At 40.2% G+C, this 18322-nt stretch overlaps 1 protein-coding gene across 5 annotated transcripts in view; it reads right to left on the minus strand.

Moving 5' to 3' along the window:
• LMLN (leishmanolysin like peptidase) overlaps positions 1–18322 on the minus strand; it is a 121839-nt gene that overhangs the window by 10599 nt on the left and 92918 nt on the right. For 2 of the 5 annotated variants that reach the window (XM_057503614.1, XM_036904958.2), the window contains one exon: positions 11746–15371. The exons of 1 other annotated variant lie outside the window; for it this stretch is intronic. In XM_057503614.1, the coding sequence (XP_057359597.1) occupies positions 15271–15371 (101 nt within the window). In that variant the 3' untranslated portion in view covers positions 11746–15270. Of the gene's footprint in view, positions 1–11745; positions 15372–18322 lie in introns of those variants that run through there. 2 more of the 5 variants (XR_005028718.2, XM_036904971.2) reach the window with 2 other exon arrangements.

The following is an 18322-nucleotide window of genomic DNA, read 5'->3' on the forward strand; positions in this document are numbered from 1 at the left end:
GAAACTGGATTATTGTTTGACCCCATATACAAAAGTAAACTCGAAATGGATTAAGGATTTGAATGTAAGAAGTCATAAAACCATAAAACTCTTAGAAGAAAACATAGGCAAACATCTCCTGAATATAAGCATGAACAACTTCTTCCTGAATGCATCTCCTCGAGGAAGGGAAACAAAAGCAAATATGAACTCATGGGACTAAATCAAACTAAAAAGTTTTTATATGGCAAAGGACATCATCAACAAACCAAAAAGGCACCCTACATTATGGGAGAATATATTAGTAAATGTCATATCTGACAAGAGGTTAACACCCAAAATATATAAAGAACTTACACACCTCAGCATCCAAAAAGCAAATAACCCCATTAACAAATGGGCAGAGGATATGAAGACACAGTTCTCCAAAGAAGAAATTCAGATGGCCAACAGGCACATGAAAAGATGCTCCACATCACTAATCATCAGATAAATGCAAATTAAAACCACAATGAGATATCACCTCACACCAGTAAGGATGGCCAGCATCAAAAAGACTAAGAACAACAAATGCTGGTGAGGATGCAGAGAAAGGGAACCCTCCTACACTGCTGGTGGGAATGTAAGCTAGATCAACCATTGTGGAAAGCAACATGGAGGTTCCTCAAAAAACTAAAAATAGAAATACCATTTGACCCGGGAATCCCACTCCTTGGAATTTACCCAAAGAATACAACTTCTCAGATTCAAAAAGACATATGTACCCCTATGTTTATCGCAGCACTTTTTACAATAGCCAAGATATGGAAGCAACCTAAGTGGCCATCAGTAGATGAATGGATAGAGAAGATGTGGTACATATACACAATGGAATACTATTCAGCCATAAGAAAGAAACAAATCCTACCATTTGCAACAACATGGATGGATCTGGAGGACATTATGCTCAGTGAAATAAGCCAGGTGGAGAAAGAGAGTTGCCAAATGATTTCCCTCATTTGTGGAGTATAACAATGAAGCAAAACTGAAGGAATAAAGTGGCAGCAGACTCAGAGACTCCAAGAATGAACTAGTGGTTACCAAAGTGGAGGGGTGTGGGAGGGCAGGTGGGGAGGGAGAAGGGGATTGAGGGGTATTATGTTTAGTACACATGGTGTGGGGGATCACGCAGAGAACAGTGTAGCACAGAGAAGGCACATAGTGCATCGGTGGCATCTTGCCGCACTGGTGCACAGTGACTGCATTGGGGTATGGGTGGGGACTTGATAATATGGGTAAATGTAGTAACCACATTGTTTTTTTCATGTGAAGCCTTCATAAGAGTGTGTATCAATCATACCTTAATAAAAAAATTTAAAAAAAAAAGAAAGAAAGCAAACAAGTTTGTCACACTCTGCCACAGAGTGGGCCCCAACCCAATATCTGACAGGCCCTGAGTGCCCTGCCTACTGTGAGGCTTCTTTTATGGGGTTTTTGGAAGGGCAGAGAAGTTCTTGTTTGACAATTCTTGGCCTTGGAGACCTTATCTGATTGTTGAAATGAAGACATGGGCTGCACTGTGATGTTTGCTGTGCCTGTGCCCTGATGTTTCTCATCTGAGGAGTTCCTGGACATTTCGAGTCACTCCTTACCCTTATGGATTCATCTAATTAACTCTGTGAATCATTTCTGCCTCTCTGGCTTTATCTGATTAACTCCCTGAGTCATTCTTGGTGGACTCTACTCTCCATTCTGCTCATCATGTCTGTCTTGCTGCCTAACAGTTTGACTTAGTTTTCAAAGAGCCAGGACATACCTTCTACTTCCTCACCCCCTTGGTGGTCTCTCCCCTCTCCTTATTTATCTTTTCTGACAGAGTAGGTTCAGAATATTGAGGCACTGGGAGCTGGATTCACAGATACCCTGTGCTGTCATATGCTGTTACTCCACACTTGTGCTAGAGTGTTCTTCAAGGAAGAGAGCTGTGGTGTGACTGATCTTGCTACCACTCACATGGGGCTTGGTGGTGGTGGAGGGTAGGCTTGTGTATTCAGAAAAGGTGAGCATTTCCAGAAGAGGAATGTCCTAGTGGGAAGAGAGGCTTTGGATAGGTTAAGAGGCCCACTGCTGTGTCCCTTGGGTTGGCTTAGCTGTGAAAATCAGCATGGGCTTTCAGCCAAATTAGTGAGGAGACTCTCATTTGTATGGAATTCATAGTGCAGGAGAAATTTGTCACCTGAAGATATTTGTGATCTATTTCCATGTCACCATGGGGTTCAGAGCACTGGGGAGAGGTGTCTCTTGAATACTGAGTGGTGAGAAAACCAATGCATATTTTGTAGAGTCATTGGTCTGTATATCTTGACCATGGGACCAAAGTGCACCTTGACCAAAAATGGGCAATTTCAGTACCAGCACCAAATGTCCCCCAAGAATTGGGACCTACAGGCTCCACCTCTGCCAAGGACCATGGATGGAAGGATGAGGCAAAACTGTCTTTACATTCATATGGATAAATGAGAATTTTCTATTTTATGCTTATTGTGTGAAGTAAAGAAAAACTGAGCACTACACTAGGAACCACCAAAAAGACTTCTAAGGCCTAAGCATGGAAGGTTTCATTAACTCTGGGAATCTCAAAATAGCCACCCTAGAAAACTTAAACTTTCTAATTCTATATTGCCATGAGTTAATTAAACCCAGTTAAAAGCAAAAGTATGTATCACTGTATCTGTTCTCCCTTACTGTCTGGATTTCTGCTCAAGGACATAAGATAAGCCAGAATGTCTGATCTTTCCCTTAATGCCCTTTGGTGCCAAGATGTATATTGACTCCAACCTTTTTTTAGCACCAGATATTTTATGTAAATGGATGTACCCCTTTTGAAATTCTGTCTTTTTGCCTGTCTCCCCAAAGATATGAAAACCTTATATGACTTGGGCACCTTGAAACATTTCTCCTGTCCATGGGAATTAATGTTTCTGGGATTATAAATCCATAGTCTGGTACAAATAAAACTGTCTTTATTTCAAGGTGATTTTAATGAATTTTTCATTGACAATTGGTTCCCTCTCCTTACACTGGGGAAAAAATAATGAGAGCCACCTGCCTTCACTATTGCTCACACCATAAAGAGGAAGACAAACTGCCAAATATAATTACCACACAGCATGGAAGCAGAGGAAAAGCCTGCATCCCACACTGAGGCATGGAGGGCAAAGGACAAGGGAAGGCCTTTTGGAAAAGTTGTTACCAGGGCTATGCCTTGAGGCAGAACTGAATTTGGCTAGATGTGGGCTGAAATGGGGACTAAGAGCCTGCTCCTTGCCCTGTTCTAAGTATTTAACTATTAATTACTATGACTTTATTTACATATGTGCATGTAGCAAATATTTGCATACAAATTTCTGAATGCCCAAAACTCAGCACAATTTGAATTTGGCTGCAGGATGGAAAGCTCTTTTCTGACCTAAGTTCCTTTTGTAGTGTACATTCTTACAGGAAAGGTTCTGCGTATGAATAGGCTCCACCATCTAGATTCACTCATGTAGGGCTGGGAAGGCAAAGGTGAGGCACAGGCCATCTTCTTGCTGCATGGCTATTTTCTACAAAAGTACATCATGGAGGTACGGGATTTTCTTCATCAATGTTCTAGAACCTAGTCACTAGCTTTGTGGGTGTCAGGAAAAAGTTGCGGCAGTAGCAGAAGCAGTTTCCTGGTTCTACACTGTGGAGAAAATGGAAATTTCTGACCAGAATTCCCACCTGGCCTTAATAGTGCCCATTGTATGTACATATATAAGAGCCTGTTTGCACATCTATGGGATGTTTACCAGGGACAGAGTGGCTGGACACAGGAGCACTGGCCAGGGGAGGGGTAGAGAGGAAACACCCATTCTCTCTTCTTGTTCTGGTACATAATTGGTCAGGAGTCCACCAGTCACCAGCGACCCACCCACAAACTTCCTCCTGGTGCTAGGGTTGGGGAAGTAGGGGGACCTGGAGAGCAAAGAGCGAGTGGTGCAAGCAGGGAAGTGGGGAGGCATGATATCAGGAGAGAGCAGAGACAGGAAGCCTGGAGGGAGATCCTGGGGAGAATGAGAGCTGGTGGAGGGAAACCATGGAACCCCGGAGCCAGGAGAGACCGAGACCTAGTGCTGTGAGAATAGAGTGGTATGAACCCCTTTTGACCCCCACCTTCTTGCCCTTGCCTTTATTCGGTCTGATCAAATTCACTGGGACTTGCCCTGAGTGGGGAACCCCCTCTTCACAGAGCAACATCTACCTTTGCTTCCTTGTGGAAGAGACATTGAGTCTCCTGTTAGCAAATTCAACAGGGTTGTTCTGGAAGACATTTTTCAGGACCAGCAAGAGGACCCTCCTCCAGCCTTCCAAGCATATTGTAAACACCTCGTTCTTGTATTGAGTCACCCTAGCTTTAAAAAGTGGATTCTGCTTCCTGTAACTGAACCCTGATAAATCTTCAATGAACATTTTCCCTATTTTAGAATGGAGTCTATTGACTCCATTGAGAGAATGGTAACTTTTTAAAGCTACAATTTATTGAGCATTTATCACTTTTATTTTATAGATAAGGCCTCCAAGTCATAGATTAGGTAACTTAACCAAGTCCTAAATTAGTGTTGGAACCCAGATCTCTCTGATGTCAAAGCCTTTTCCACCTTCTGTTGACTCTCCAAATTCACATACACACTGGTTCACACACACTGTTCTCTGCTTTGGTGGATAATGTGCTCAAATTTTTTATCTTCTTTCTTTTCCAGGTTTCCCTTATTTGTCTCTTGTCTGTCAAATATGCTATGAGGGCAAGCCAGGTAGGCATTCAGAGCACACCTGACCTACATAGCAGTGGATAATTCACAGGGTGAGCCCTTTAACCCACTTTAACTATGAACAAAGGGAGCTAGGGCAGAGCTGAAGTGTGCAGCCCTTTAAGATTAGGCCAACCTTAATATGCCTTTTTAGTGATAAGAAAGATATATGTAAACCTGGAAAAGAGAATAGTTTCTGGGAAGAGGTGAGTTTTGGACTTTTGTGTTTGAATTCTTTTTGGCACTGAGCCATTTTGCTTTCTTTTTCAGGGAAATGTCTTCACTGGCCCTTCAAAAATCTGTTCCTACTGGTTTAATAAATGACATTAGAATTAAAATACTTGGAAAAAAATGAAGTTAGAATCCTTTCTCAGGTCAAATATCAAAATGAATTCCTGCTGTATTAAAGATAAAATGTAAAAATTAAGAGAATCAGAATAAAAGATAAATGAATAACTATAGTGAAAATAACATATATGTCCATTAGTAGGACAGTGGCCAAATAAATGATGCCCTATTGATAATGAAGTAGCATTAAATTACTACAAGTACTGCAACACCTACTTTTATTTTCCCTATTGTTTGCATGAAATACTTTTTTCCATCCCTTGACTTTTAGTCTGTGTATGTCTTTGGGTTTGAGGTGAGTCTCTTGTAAGCAGCATATAGATGGGTCTTGCTTTTACATCCATTCTATTACTCTGTGTCTTTTGATTGGTGCAACCAGTCCATTTACATTTAGGGTGATTATTGATAGATACGTACTTATTGCCATTGCAGGCTTTGGATTCATGGTTACCAAAGGTTCAAGGGTAGCTTCTTTACTATCTAACCATCTAACTTTAACTCACTTATTATGCTATTATAAACACAGTCTGATGATTCCTTATTTCTCTCCCTTCTTATTCCTCCTCCTCCATTCTTTGTATGTTAGATGTTTTATTCTGTGCTCTTTTGTGTTTCCTTTGACTGCTTTTGTGGATAGTTGATTTTATTTTTTGTCTTTAGTTAGTATTTGGTTGGTCTGCTTTCTTTGCTGTGATTTAATTTTCTCTGGTGACATCTATTTAGCCTTAGGAGTGCTTCCATCTAGAGCAGTCCCTTTAAAATACTCTGTAGAGGTGGTTTGTGGGAGGCAAATTCCCTCAGATTTTGCTTATCTGGAAATTGTTTAATCACTCCTTCAAATTTAAATGATAATCATGCTGGATGCAGTATTCTTGGTTCAAGACCCTTCTCTTTCATTGCTTTAAATATATCATGCCATTCTCTTCTGGCCTGTAAGGTTTCTGTTGAGAAATCTGATGATAGCCTGATGGGTTTTCCTTTGTAGGTGATCCTTTTTCTCTCTTTGACTGCCTTTAATACTCTGTCCTTGTCTTTGATCTTTGCCATTTTAATTATTATATGTCTTGGTGTTGTCCTCCTTGGGTCCCTTGTGTTGGGAGATCTGTGGGCTTCCATGGTCTGAGAGACTATTTCCTTCCACAGCTTGGGGAAGTTTTCAGCAATTATTTCTTCAAAGAAACTTTCTATCCCTTTTTCTCTCTTCTTCTTCTGGTACCCCTATTATGCAAATATTGTTCTGTTTGGATTGATCACACAGTTCTCTTAATATTCTTTCATTCCTAGAGATCCTTTTATCTCTCTCTGCCTCAGCTTATCTGTATTACTGTTCTCTGGTTTCTATTCCATTAAGAGTCTCTTGCACCTCATCCAATCTGCTCTTAAGTTCTTTTATTGATTGTTTCATTTGTTATCTCCTCCCGGACTTCATCCCTTAGCTCTTGCATATTTCTCTACACGTCCATCAGCATGGTTATGACTTTTATTTTGAATTCTTTTTCAGGAACATTGGTTATATCTATATCACCAGGCCCTCTGTCTGGGGTTGTCTGACTGATTTTTGACTGGACCAGTCTTCTGCCTTTTCATGGTAATAGAAGTGATTGCCGGTGGGTGGTACATTTGTCAGCTGGGAGAAAAAAAGTCCCTTCCTGTTTGCTGGTCACCTTGCCCTTCTCCCCTGCCTGTGCTAGTTAACCGCACACTGAGAGCAGTCTCTGGGATAATCTCCTCAGCTGCCTTGGGCAGGGCAGTCCTCGGGATAGCCTAGGGCATTGGGGGTATCGCAGATGCGCCAGGTGTGTTCTCCTCCGAGAACGGCGCCCCTTCATGCCTTCTGGACCTTGTGCCAGCTTCCTCTGCCTGTGCTGGGCAGCTGTGTGTAGGTGGCAGCCTCTGGGTCTGTCCCAGTTAGCTGCATGCTGGGAGAAGACTCTGTGTGGTTGCTCTGGGCGGGGCTGCTCCCTAGCTGTTCTGCAGCTGTGGCGGGTCAGCTGGTTTGCTTGCAGTGCTGGCGGGGGGGATGAAGAGCAGGCTGCTTATTGCCGTGAGGGGCTTTGGAGCTGTGTTGCCCTCCAGGGGGTTAGGGCACCTGAAGTTCCTTAAGATCCCAGCCTGCTGGGCTGTGCCGGGACAATTTTGTCCAGCTGTTAAGCCCTTGTCCCTTTAAGACTTTTAAAAGTGCCCGCTTTTCTTTTATCCCAGGGGAGCCAGCTGTGGGGACCTGCTAACAGTCTCCATCTCAGATTTTACTTTTCCATTTCCCTAATATCCAGTACACCATGCAATGTGTGTCTGTGCTCCCGGTGCAGATTACTAGGGCTGCTATTTAGCAGTCCTGTGCTTCCACTCCTGCTCCACTCTGATTCTTTTCCTCCTGCTGGTGAGCTGGGGTCAGGGGAGAACTCAGGTCCCACTGGGTCATGGCTTTGTATCTTACCCTTTTCATGAGAGATGAGTTCTTGCAGATGTAGACGTAGTCTAGCTGTTGTACTGTATCTTCTGGTCTCTCTTTTAGGAATAGTTATATTTGTTGTATTTTCAAAAATATATATGGTTTTTGGAGGAGATTGCTGTTGCCGCCCTACTCATGCCGACATCTTGAGCTGTCTCTAAATTACTACAAACTATGAGGTAAATCTAAGTTTGCTAACCTGTAAAGATGACCATGCTGCACCTGAAAGAATAAAAATACAAGATGCCAAACAATTTGTGCAGGGTGATACCATTTTTTATTTCTTATATTGTATACCTAACCCTCTATTTTATTATATATATAATAGTGCAGAAAATCCTGAAAGGTGTTAAAAAAGAAACAACATGTTCAAAATGGAATCACTTAGGCTAAGCCCAACATCAGTAACCTAAGACTTAATACCTAACCTAGTTGCAGCTTCAGCCTGTCCCAGAAATGTGACCAATTGACCAAGTCAATACGGAATTACCTGGTCATCTCCAGTGAGGTATTCTGACTGATAGACCCCCTCCCTTCCCCAAAGGAAAGTGACCTTGCCTGAAAGAATCCACTCTGGGCTAGGAACGTCCTTTTTTCTAACCTCTTATGCCCATAAACACCTTCCATTTTGTATTACTCCTTGGAGCTCCTTTCTATTTACTAGGTGGGATGTTGCCTGATTCATGAATTATTGAATAAAGGCAATTACATCTTCAAATTACTCAGTTGAATTTTATTTTTAACAAGGGATATGTATCATCTGGGACCCTCTATGTTCCTCTAGGGGGATGGAAATGGAGAGCCTAGAGGAAGTAGGAGGACTTTTACTTCTGTCTTCATAGAATGTTTTTAAGAGTGGTAGAACTATGTATTATTTCTATCGTGTTCAGTATTTCCCAAATAAAAAATGCGAATCTTTTATCAGTGAAAAAAACATGTAATAGCAGTAAGGAAGGTCTTCTAAGCATAATACCAAAGACAAAAACCACACAGCATATGGAATTATATAAAATATTTGGACATGAGAGACTCCATTTTGAAGTTCTATTTTCCTTTCTAAATCATGAACTTTTTAACTAGGAAAAAAGACTTTTGAACTGGATCAGAAACAGGGTTATTTTTACAAGTAATTGCTAGGGTAACAGGGCAACTGGCACCTGAACAGAGGCCATAAAGAAAAAACTGTCAGTCTGGACTTTACAGAGATAGGTACTTAATGAAGGCATACCAGGACTAGTTTCACTTGATGCCACCAATAAACTAGTCAAATAAAGTGTTAATCAAACAGCTCAGCCTGTTAGTGCCAGTGAATTTTTTTTTTTTTCCTAGGACTTCATTCTTCCCAGATTTTACTCACCTTGACTATCTGTTTCTGCCTCTGGACTGTAATACTTTCTGCACCTATGCTTTTGGTTAACAGCCACATCCAGGCGGGTGCCTACCCACCCTGGAGCTGACCCACTGTGTTCCTCAGCACTGTAGACTCCAGGCTGCTCATTTTCACCACCATGCCTCCTGTGGCATGCATGGGCAGCCACACCGGGCACCATCATCCCCATTCTGCTGGATCCCTCCAATTCGGTCCTTGAGAAATTATGGAGGGATAAGAGCCTTCACCCCCCCCCCCCCAATTTTTGTCTTGCCAATGGGTTTCAGCTTCAGGTAAGTTCATTATGGATTCAGTGTGGCCAAAGAAATAACAGTAGAACGTTCTTGGGGTGAAAGGGTTTATTACCCGGCTTGTTCTCCCGGTGGTAGGTCGAGCACTAGCCTCTCTGCCTCCACCCAGAGCACTGGGCTAAGCTCTCTATATAGCACAATAATAGCTTATTGCCTACTGGTGTAGAAGTGGCAGCCCACCAACAGGCCAGTTACAACAACCTGGAAACTGAATGATGATATGAAGGTCATAAAACAGCAGGAGCAGACTATAGGGGGAGAAGAGTTTCTGGTTCCTACCAAATTAGTAAATTAGCGAGGTCTGCTGGATCCCTCCAATTCAGTCCTTGAGAAGTGATGGAGGGATAAGAGCCTTCACCCCCCACCCCAAGCAATAACCACCAAATAGATATGCACATATACTTGAGAACACTGGGTTCTTTTGAACTGGTGATGGAGAGGCAGGTGTGGCCACGGCTTGGGTTGGAGGGCAGCTGGATGCTGTGAGAGGGTAAGTTAGAGACAAATGGAGACCAAACCCCCACCTGTGGAGACCCAGCATGGTGCACACTGCTGGTACAGTTCTGGGGCAAAATCCCTGAGTGGCAGAGCCCTGACTCACCTCAGTCAGTCTGACAGCTGACTTGCCTCAGGCATTTCTCTTCATTTTTGTCTTGCCAATGGGTTTCAGCCTCAGGTAAGTTCACTATGGATTCAGTGTGGCCAAAGAAATAACAGTAGAATGTTCTTGGGGTGAAAGGGTTTATTACCCGGCTTGTTTTCCTGGCTGTAGATCGAGCACTAGCCTCTCTGCCTCCGCCCAGAGCACTGGGCTGAGCTCTCTATATAGCACAATAATAGCTTATTGTCTACAGGTGTGGAAGTAGTAGCCTAGCAACAGGCCAGCTACTTCATCAGGTGGTTTAAGTTCAGTGAGGAATCCTGGCCATAGGAACCCCAACTTCCCCACAATTTTTTTCTCCGTTATGATGGTACTTGTCCCTAAGGGTTATTGAACACCTACATAGCACTTACTGGCTTCCTCTTTACTCCTGTGTCAAACTTATTATAAGAAATGCAGATTTTACATTTGACTTATTAGTAAGCACAAAGCTGCACAACTAACCAAATTATTTTAGAATAGTGGTATAACCTGTTTTATTTAACCTCTATTAAGATTCAAGACTCAGGGGAGGGCGAGGTGAGAGGCACATGACATTTGCTGTATTCTTTTCGACTACCTCACATTTAATTTCATATTCTCAAATACATCAAAATCTTCACTGTATACACACACATGGACACCCATATGTGTGAGCACATGTGAAATTTCTTCCAAAATATAGCCTGAAATGTCATTAGGGAACCTAATGAGGTTGGGGGCAGGAAAACCAGGTGTTCAGATACTGTGATTTTAATATTTTCAAATAAGATAATGTCAAGAGAGTTCTGGAGTCACTAATATTTCTGTTGAAATTCAAAAAATTGTTAGTGGAATCGAGTGTTAAAGTGGTATTGAATCTAAGATATACTAATGTCTATAGGTGCAAAAAAAATTTCTATACATATAAAATGGCAAAGATATTGGTCATCTACCAGATTATCAGATCATATATTTGGACTACTATCTCAAAATATGTCCATTTTATTTTAAACATTAAAGAATGAACTTTGGTGGAACACTAACAAAGCTGGGTTAAATAAATCCCTCCATTTCAGCAGATCTACTGGCAAGGTGTGGACAAGACTAGTTCATATAATAATGCCTGTTAAATAAGCTGTATTCTATGAACATACCAAAAGGTAGTGTAAACAAGGTAATAATGAGATGTAGACAGCCTTATCATCAGTACCCTGTACAAATAATATTGGAATTATTCAACTACTTGAAGTAATTTATATAGTTTTAGCTAATTATATGAAGTATTTAAAATGAAAAAATCTAAATATTATTATTAAAATTTTCCATAAAGATCTCAGCTGAGCAATTAGGTCACACAGGCTATATTCAATTAATTTCATAAAGTGCTTGGCTCCATGCCAGAAAGCAAGCGGCTCTAAGAACACACAGTGAACCCATGTTCCAAGTATACTCTCTCCAACTATATCCAGGTTATGAGGAGGAATCAGACGGCACAACTACAGTCACAAGCTACTGGCCACCACTGCAGACAGCATGGCACCTGAATGTGCCAGAGTGGTCATGTCCTGAGACTCCAGGCCCATAGCCAGGACTGGAACAACCTTCAGCCAGAGTTGGCTGCCCTGAATTGTTTTAGTCTGTTCTCTTTCTTGCTTAACTATTTGAGGAGGGCTACTCCCTGTAGATTTACATAATACCTATCCCCATCCTTAGCCAGGACATTTTACTCTAGTTAAGGTAAAAACTGAATTATGTTTCATAATAATCACCTCATCTTCCCCAAATAGAGTGTTTTGTGTTCTTTACCCAGGTTTAAAAAAAATTGATAGTATTAAGTAAAGACAAGACGCAGGTTTAGTTTCAATTTTTATTAAAGTTGTGTTTTTTCTAAGGAATATATTACACTTAAAGTTCAATACCATAAATAAAAATTAGCTCTTAAATCTTCTATTTATCAAAAAATGTAGACATAAAAGAAGATAATTCACCACTCTTTCCCCAATCCTGACTAAATGTATCCAAAAAAGGTCATCCTTCCACTAAATTCTTTTTTTGCAATGAGTTGCACAGACTTTATTAAAATACGTTAGTCCTCCTGGGCTGCAAGGACACGCCACGAATGACTGGTGCTATGAAACGGGTCTGTGGAAGTGTGACTGAAGTTCACTTCCTCCTGCCAGGACTACTCAAATGCCCTCAGAGGCAGGTTCTTCTCTTTCCATTCAGTGTCCATCCAAGGAAAAGGATAGCACTATGGCATCCAGCGCAGGACACTGATGACCGTGACATGCAAGCTGGCATTCTTCAGGAGGTGGATCAGAGCCAGCAGTGATCCAGCAATTCTGGATGAATATTAGTCACATTACAGCTGGAAAGATTCTGAGAAAGCATCTAGTCATTTTACAGATGGTCCCAATCAATCAGCAAGTCTTCTAATATTGAAGAGATATTGACAAAATTTTAGGGAATACTCAGATATGCTTATTTATGTATCTTCCCAAGACTATTTAGACTTCATTGATTTAGGTTTCATCTTCAAATACTGATAAACTCTAAGCCAACATATTGGGCTGAAACTAATTTAAGCATAATTTGTAACATTTTGAGAATGTCTATTTGGTCTTAATAGAAATAAGTATCCTTAAGAGCTAAGTAAGGGAAAAGGATGTTTCTCAGGAGCCTATTAGTGGGGTGGCCTACATTAAGGCTACCTAACTGCTTGCCAGTTTCTTTAAAGCAGTCAGCTCAAGTCTATTGTCATGGCTTTGGCTGCCTTCCTGTAAATTCTGTCCTTGAAAACCTGAGAGACAAATTCACTTGGTATTTTTGACAGTTAGGACCTTAATACTACCAAAATGCACCTAAGTCTTATCTGAAAACTGAGGTAGTCAGTTTTTATAAGCACTTGACCCTTTCCAAGTCAGTAAGGGACTCCAGTCTACAATCCCCAGGGCAGTTACTCTCTCCATACTCCTCTGCCCCACCTCACTTCTACCACGGCTGCAGTCTGCTCAGTCTCATTCTTGGTGAACTGCTTTTGTTAACCTGAAGGTTTTGATAAACTGCCATAGAATATCGACATTTAGGCTATTTCAGTTACTTCACGTCAAAGCTGCAATCTCTCCCACTAATTCTGCATTGAAATCTCAGAATGATTCTTAAAATTTCTTACAGGTTCACTGGCCTTCTAAGGCTTCACTGAGTACACTATGCAGGATCAGTGATAAGCAACCACTTTCAAGATTTGTTGAAGAGAGTAGAGAACACCAGTACAGTTAGCTGCCCTCAAAAACTCAGGATTTCTTACTATCATAACTTATCAAGTTTCTTATTTGTGCAGAGAAAACACTGGGCTACCAGATTTGAAGCTTAATACATATATATAGAAAAAATGTCATAATATTTTCTTCAGAAATTCATTAGTGCAAATATAATTATATCAATAAAAAGTAAAGCAAAAATATATTTCAAGTATAAAAAGCACCATGCTTGGAAGCAATACTATCTAAATGGCATTAATACACAACAGTCAAAATATAATTGAACCTATCACCAAGAATCTCATATATATTATTAGTCCATAGTATTTCTGTTGAAATTTTTCATACAACTATGTAGGATAACTCATAGTCACAAGTATATAACTTCAGAGTTTTGATTTTCTTTAAAAATATACTCTACACTCTTTTCTCAACTTGCACAATTTAAAGTATGCATGACAAAGTCTGACAACTGAGCACTGTCCCAACACAATTACCATTAGCTTCTCTCCACCTGAAGCTGGCTACGCTAGAGACTCCCAGCTTCCCACAATGACAAATACCTCCAACTTAAAACTACATGCAAATACATATTAAAAATTTATGCCTTAAAAAAGGTTGCTGTTTGGCTCCAGGGCCAAATAGTCAGTTGGAATTAATCTTTCCTAATTATTCTGCTCTCTAAGTTAGCAAAATTTCTTAAATGGAGTGCTTAATAACTGTCTGCTGTATCAAAGGGCCAACCAATGAATGAAAGAATGAATATATGCTTGTCCAAGGGCTGTGTTTATGTGCCTCAGGACTTCACTAGCTTTAGAGAGAAAAACTCGGCATCAGTCATCATTGAAGAATTCAAATTGGAATTACTAAGTGGGGTTGGTAAGAGCTGGTACCAAGGCAGTATTGCTTCTGAGGACCAGAATCTATGTGGCAATAGGAGGAATGTCAAATGCAGGATGTAAACACCACCACTTTCTTTTAAAGCAGAGGTAGCCTTCTGACTTCTGTGGATGGAACTGTATGTTGTTGTGGTAATGGAGATCCTACTGGATAAGCCCTATACAATACCTACACTTTGCTACTTGTAAACCATTCAGACCATCTTGTTTTGACTTATATTTTTCTTTTTACATATAAAATAATTTTCAGATAGTAGAAAGTCTTCTGTAACAATTTCTAAGTCCATGTGAAAATAACTGCATACCTACCTGTCTTACAGTACCAGAATGTCTTTTTATCTTCATTGGTCAAAAAAAGAATAGTTCTACTTTGGATTACATTTGTCATAACTATTATCTGAAAAACATACAGTTATGCTTTCTTCTGTTTGCTTGTCTTCAATGTTTTTATAGGGCAAAGTGTTCTTCTCTCTCTGCTTCCAGTTTTTCAAGTCATTATTAAATTGATGGAGAATACAACTTTGGAAGCTGAGCTCTGAAGATGAGTACACATAGAACTGAAAGAGGGCTAACAACATATAATGGATCAGTAGTAAACTGCTACACAGTTTGGTTTGAAAAGGGCAAGCATGGTTAAATTATAAGATTTAGAAAACATAAGAGAAAAAAAACTGAACAATGAGAACAAGATTTAAGGGTACCATGTACAGCCATTAAATTAAAAAAAGATATAATACTGATGTTAAAATCCAATTCAATTATTTTCCTGTAAGTCAAAGGATAATCTGTATTTTTGAAGGCAGGATCCACAATTTGCAGTCTTGCAATTATTAGCTGTTCTTTAAATTACTGCAGTATTGATGAACTACCCCATTGTCTTAGGTTAATGAAAATGTTGAGGTATGTAATCACTCTGATAATTTCATCAATTCTCCCATTTTCAAAGGAAAACTTCAGGAAGGTTATGTATCCTGAAAAATAAAGAGGCTTGGTGACTTGGAATTCCTTTTCCTTCTTCCAGCTTGGAGGCTGTTGGGTTGCTAACGAAGAGTAACTGCTGTGAAGCTCTGCTCTGAGGTCTGATTATAGCCAACACTTCCAAGCCAAAGTCAGAAATGCCATTTCTGCCATCTGCTTAGACTGGCACTTGCCCAGATTTTGTGCTTTGCTCAGACGAACATGACACAAAGGAATGTTTGGACAATTCACTCTTCCATTCCTAGTGCCATACACACAGAAGAAATCCAGCAAGCAGAGGCAATAGATTGCCTAGCAGAAGCCAGAGGGTGACCACCAGGCTGGGGGAACGGGAACAGAGATCTAGGGTTGAAAACAAAAAACTGACAGTCTATGGACAGTTTTGGAACAAGCATACCAACTAAATATTGACAGAGGAATACAGGTAGTTATTAAAAGGTGAACAAGACCACCTTGGAGAGTAGAACCAAGAATGACTTCCTAAAGCCCAGATACGTAAAGTCAATTTTTTACACTTACGGAAAAAGAACAAATACTTACATAGAAAGAAAAGAAGATATACCCACCATATCAAGGTCAATAGGTGGCACCCAAGAAAGATGTGTCTTCACAAGTAGTGATTTTACAGCATCTTACTATGTTGATAGACAGTGACTGTGAACGGGGATGTGGGGAGGACTTGGTGAAGGGGGGAGCCTAGTAAACATAATGTCCTTCATGTAACTGTAGATTAATGATACCAAAATTAAAAAAAAAAAAAGAGGTGTCTTCAGATAGAATCCCAGGAAAGCTAAACACGCTACACAGGAAAGTGAGTACCTTTGCTATTCTGATGCAGGATGCAGGATTCTCTTCTCTTCTTCCTTGTCCCTTCTAAGTAGAGTGACCATATATTTTATCACCCCCAAATCAGGACATTTTGAGACAAGTGTTGAAATAAATTTCTAGTCCCAAAATGGAGCCATTCCTTCCTGCAGTGCCATTTCAGGAAGCTGAAACTTAGATCACTTTCATGTTCCTGGAAATGTTCTGCTTGACCAGAAGCACATATCCAGTCAGCCCATCTCCAACTGCCAAGCCAACTCTGGGCCCTCTACATATTTGCTTGTTGCATGATCCTTCTAAATAAGGTCAGATATGCAACCCCAGGCAGCCCACTTAAGCCAAATACTTCTTGTTTCCTGCTGGTGGCCCTTTTCCCTTATTTTGTAGTTCTCTGGACTCTTGAGAGTGGAGACTGCCCCCTCATGAAGTGTGAAATACCATATGCTTATATCAACTAAATTGTTCTCTTTGATTATTTTAACACAGGCAATGCTATTAATAATTAAATCGGGACAACAGGCACATGGACTGTCCCAGGCAAACCAAGACATAAGATCCTTGATATCTAAATATCTACCCACTATCCATGTCAACCCAGGCTTGATTTGGGTACAGCAGAAGATTCTATGGGTTTGGGGCACAAAGAGTATATTTTAATTTAGCCATAAGTTGTTCTATTTCCCAAAAGAGTACTCAGAAAGGAAAACATTTTTATAGAAGTCAAGAGACCAGGTCAACCTGACTTCATTTTAGGATGAGTTGTCCTTTCTAATATTTTGACAAATAAAGAACCAACCAAGCTTCAAATCTCACTTGCTTAAGAGGTAAGAAAACTCGGGTTGGTTTGCAGCTATAGGATGAGTAGGATGATAGAGTCAAGTTACTGGAGAGAACACCATGGAGAGCTTCTATTCATCCCCAGTAGAATCAGCAGGTATTTGTTAAATCTTAGAAAAATCCTGCATAGCCAAGAACAGTCCTTAAAATGTGGTCACTGGATCAACACGACCAACATCACCTGGGAACTTGCTAAAAATGCTAAATTTCAGGCTCCAGCCCAGATCTTCTGAACCCTCAGAAACTCTGAGGGTGAGGCCTAGCAATTTTAACATTATTCTGATATACCCTAAAGTTTGAGAACCTCTGGCCTAGAGCCGCATTGTCCTACATGGCAGCTATTAGCTATATGTGCTACCTAAAGTTAAATTAATTAAAGTGAAATAAAATAGTTCCTGAATCCTATAACCATATTTCTCATGTTCAACAGTCACAGTGATTAATGACGATTGTACTGGACAGTGCTAATGACAGAACATTTCCGACAACCCAGAACATGGATTGGGTAAGGTCTGGCCTAGGCAGGGAGAGTGGTCTTGGCTAGATAAGGAATGGACCCTGGAGTCACTAATAACACAGGCATCTCCCTTTATCTCCTGATTCTCAACTTGCCCAAAGGAAATAGGAGGAAAACTATTGTTTATCTATTGTTAGTAATAAAATTTAACAAGCTACTAAAACATTAATGGCAGCTTTAGAACATGTGTTGTCCTTCAAAAGCACTGTCTTTTCTGTGATAACAAAAAGATGTAAATATGGTGTTTCAAAATGAATTACAGACACTCAGATCTGGGTTTCAATCTCAACCTCGATACTAGTTGTGACAGTGAATACATTACTTAATTTCTTTAAGCCTTAGCTTTCTCATGTATACAATGATAATTCTTATCTCATTAGATTTTGTGATGATTAAATACAGCAACAGAGACAGGAAGCACTTGGCAAAGTGTTAAGCATTCCATAAATGGAAACAAAACAACCCCTACAATTTCAAGAGACCAGACAGAATTTAGAAATTAATCTTTAATATTCACTAGTGAAAACTATCTTGGGCAATATAGAACTATCTAATCACATCCTAGAATTTAAAAGTGATAACTACAGGAAAGGAGAGAGAAAAGAAGGTAAGAACTCTACATTCTAAAAGAAATGACAAATGTAAGAAAAGGCTATGAGAACTAATACCTGAGAATAACAAAAATCAGAAGAATTTGGGGAGAGGAATATCTTTTATACTTCCTGTAGAATCTCAGCAGTTTTGATGTTTTAAAGGCATACTTAGGAAAGCAATACGGAGGTTCCTCAAAAAACTAAAAATAGAAATACCATTTGACCCAGGAATCCCCCTCCTTGGAGTTTACCCAAAGAAAATAACTTCTCAGATTCAAAAAGACATATGTATCCCTATGTTTATAGCAGCACTATTTACAATAGCCAAGATATGGAAGCAACCTAAGTGTCCATCAGTAGATGAATGGATAAAGAAGATGTGGTACATACACACAATGGAATACTATTCAGCCATAAGAAAGAAACAAATCCTACCATTTGCAACAACATGGATGGATCTGGAGGACATTATGCTCAGTGAAGTAAGTCAGGTGGAGAAAGACAAATACCAAATGATTTCC

This window comes from Manis pentadactyla, chromosome 1, assembly GCF_030020395.1.
Source record: "Manis pentadactyla isolate mManPen7 chromosome 1, mManPen7.hap1, whole genome shotgun sequence".
In the NCBI taxonomy this organism is placed as follows: Eukaryota; Metazoa; Chordata; class Mammalia; order Pholidota; family Manidae; genus Manis; species Manis pentadactyla.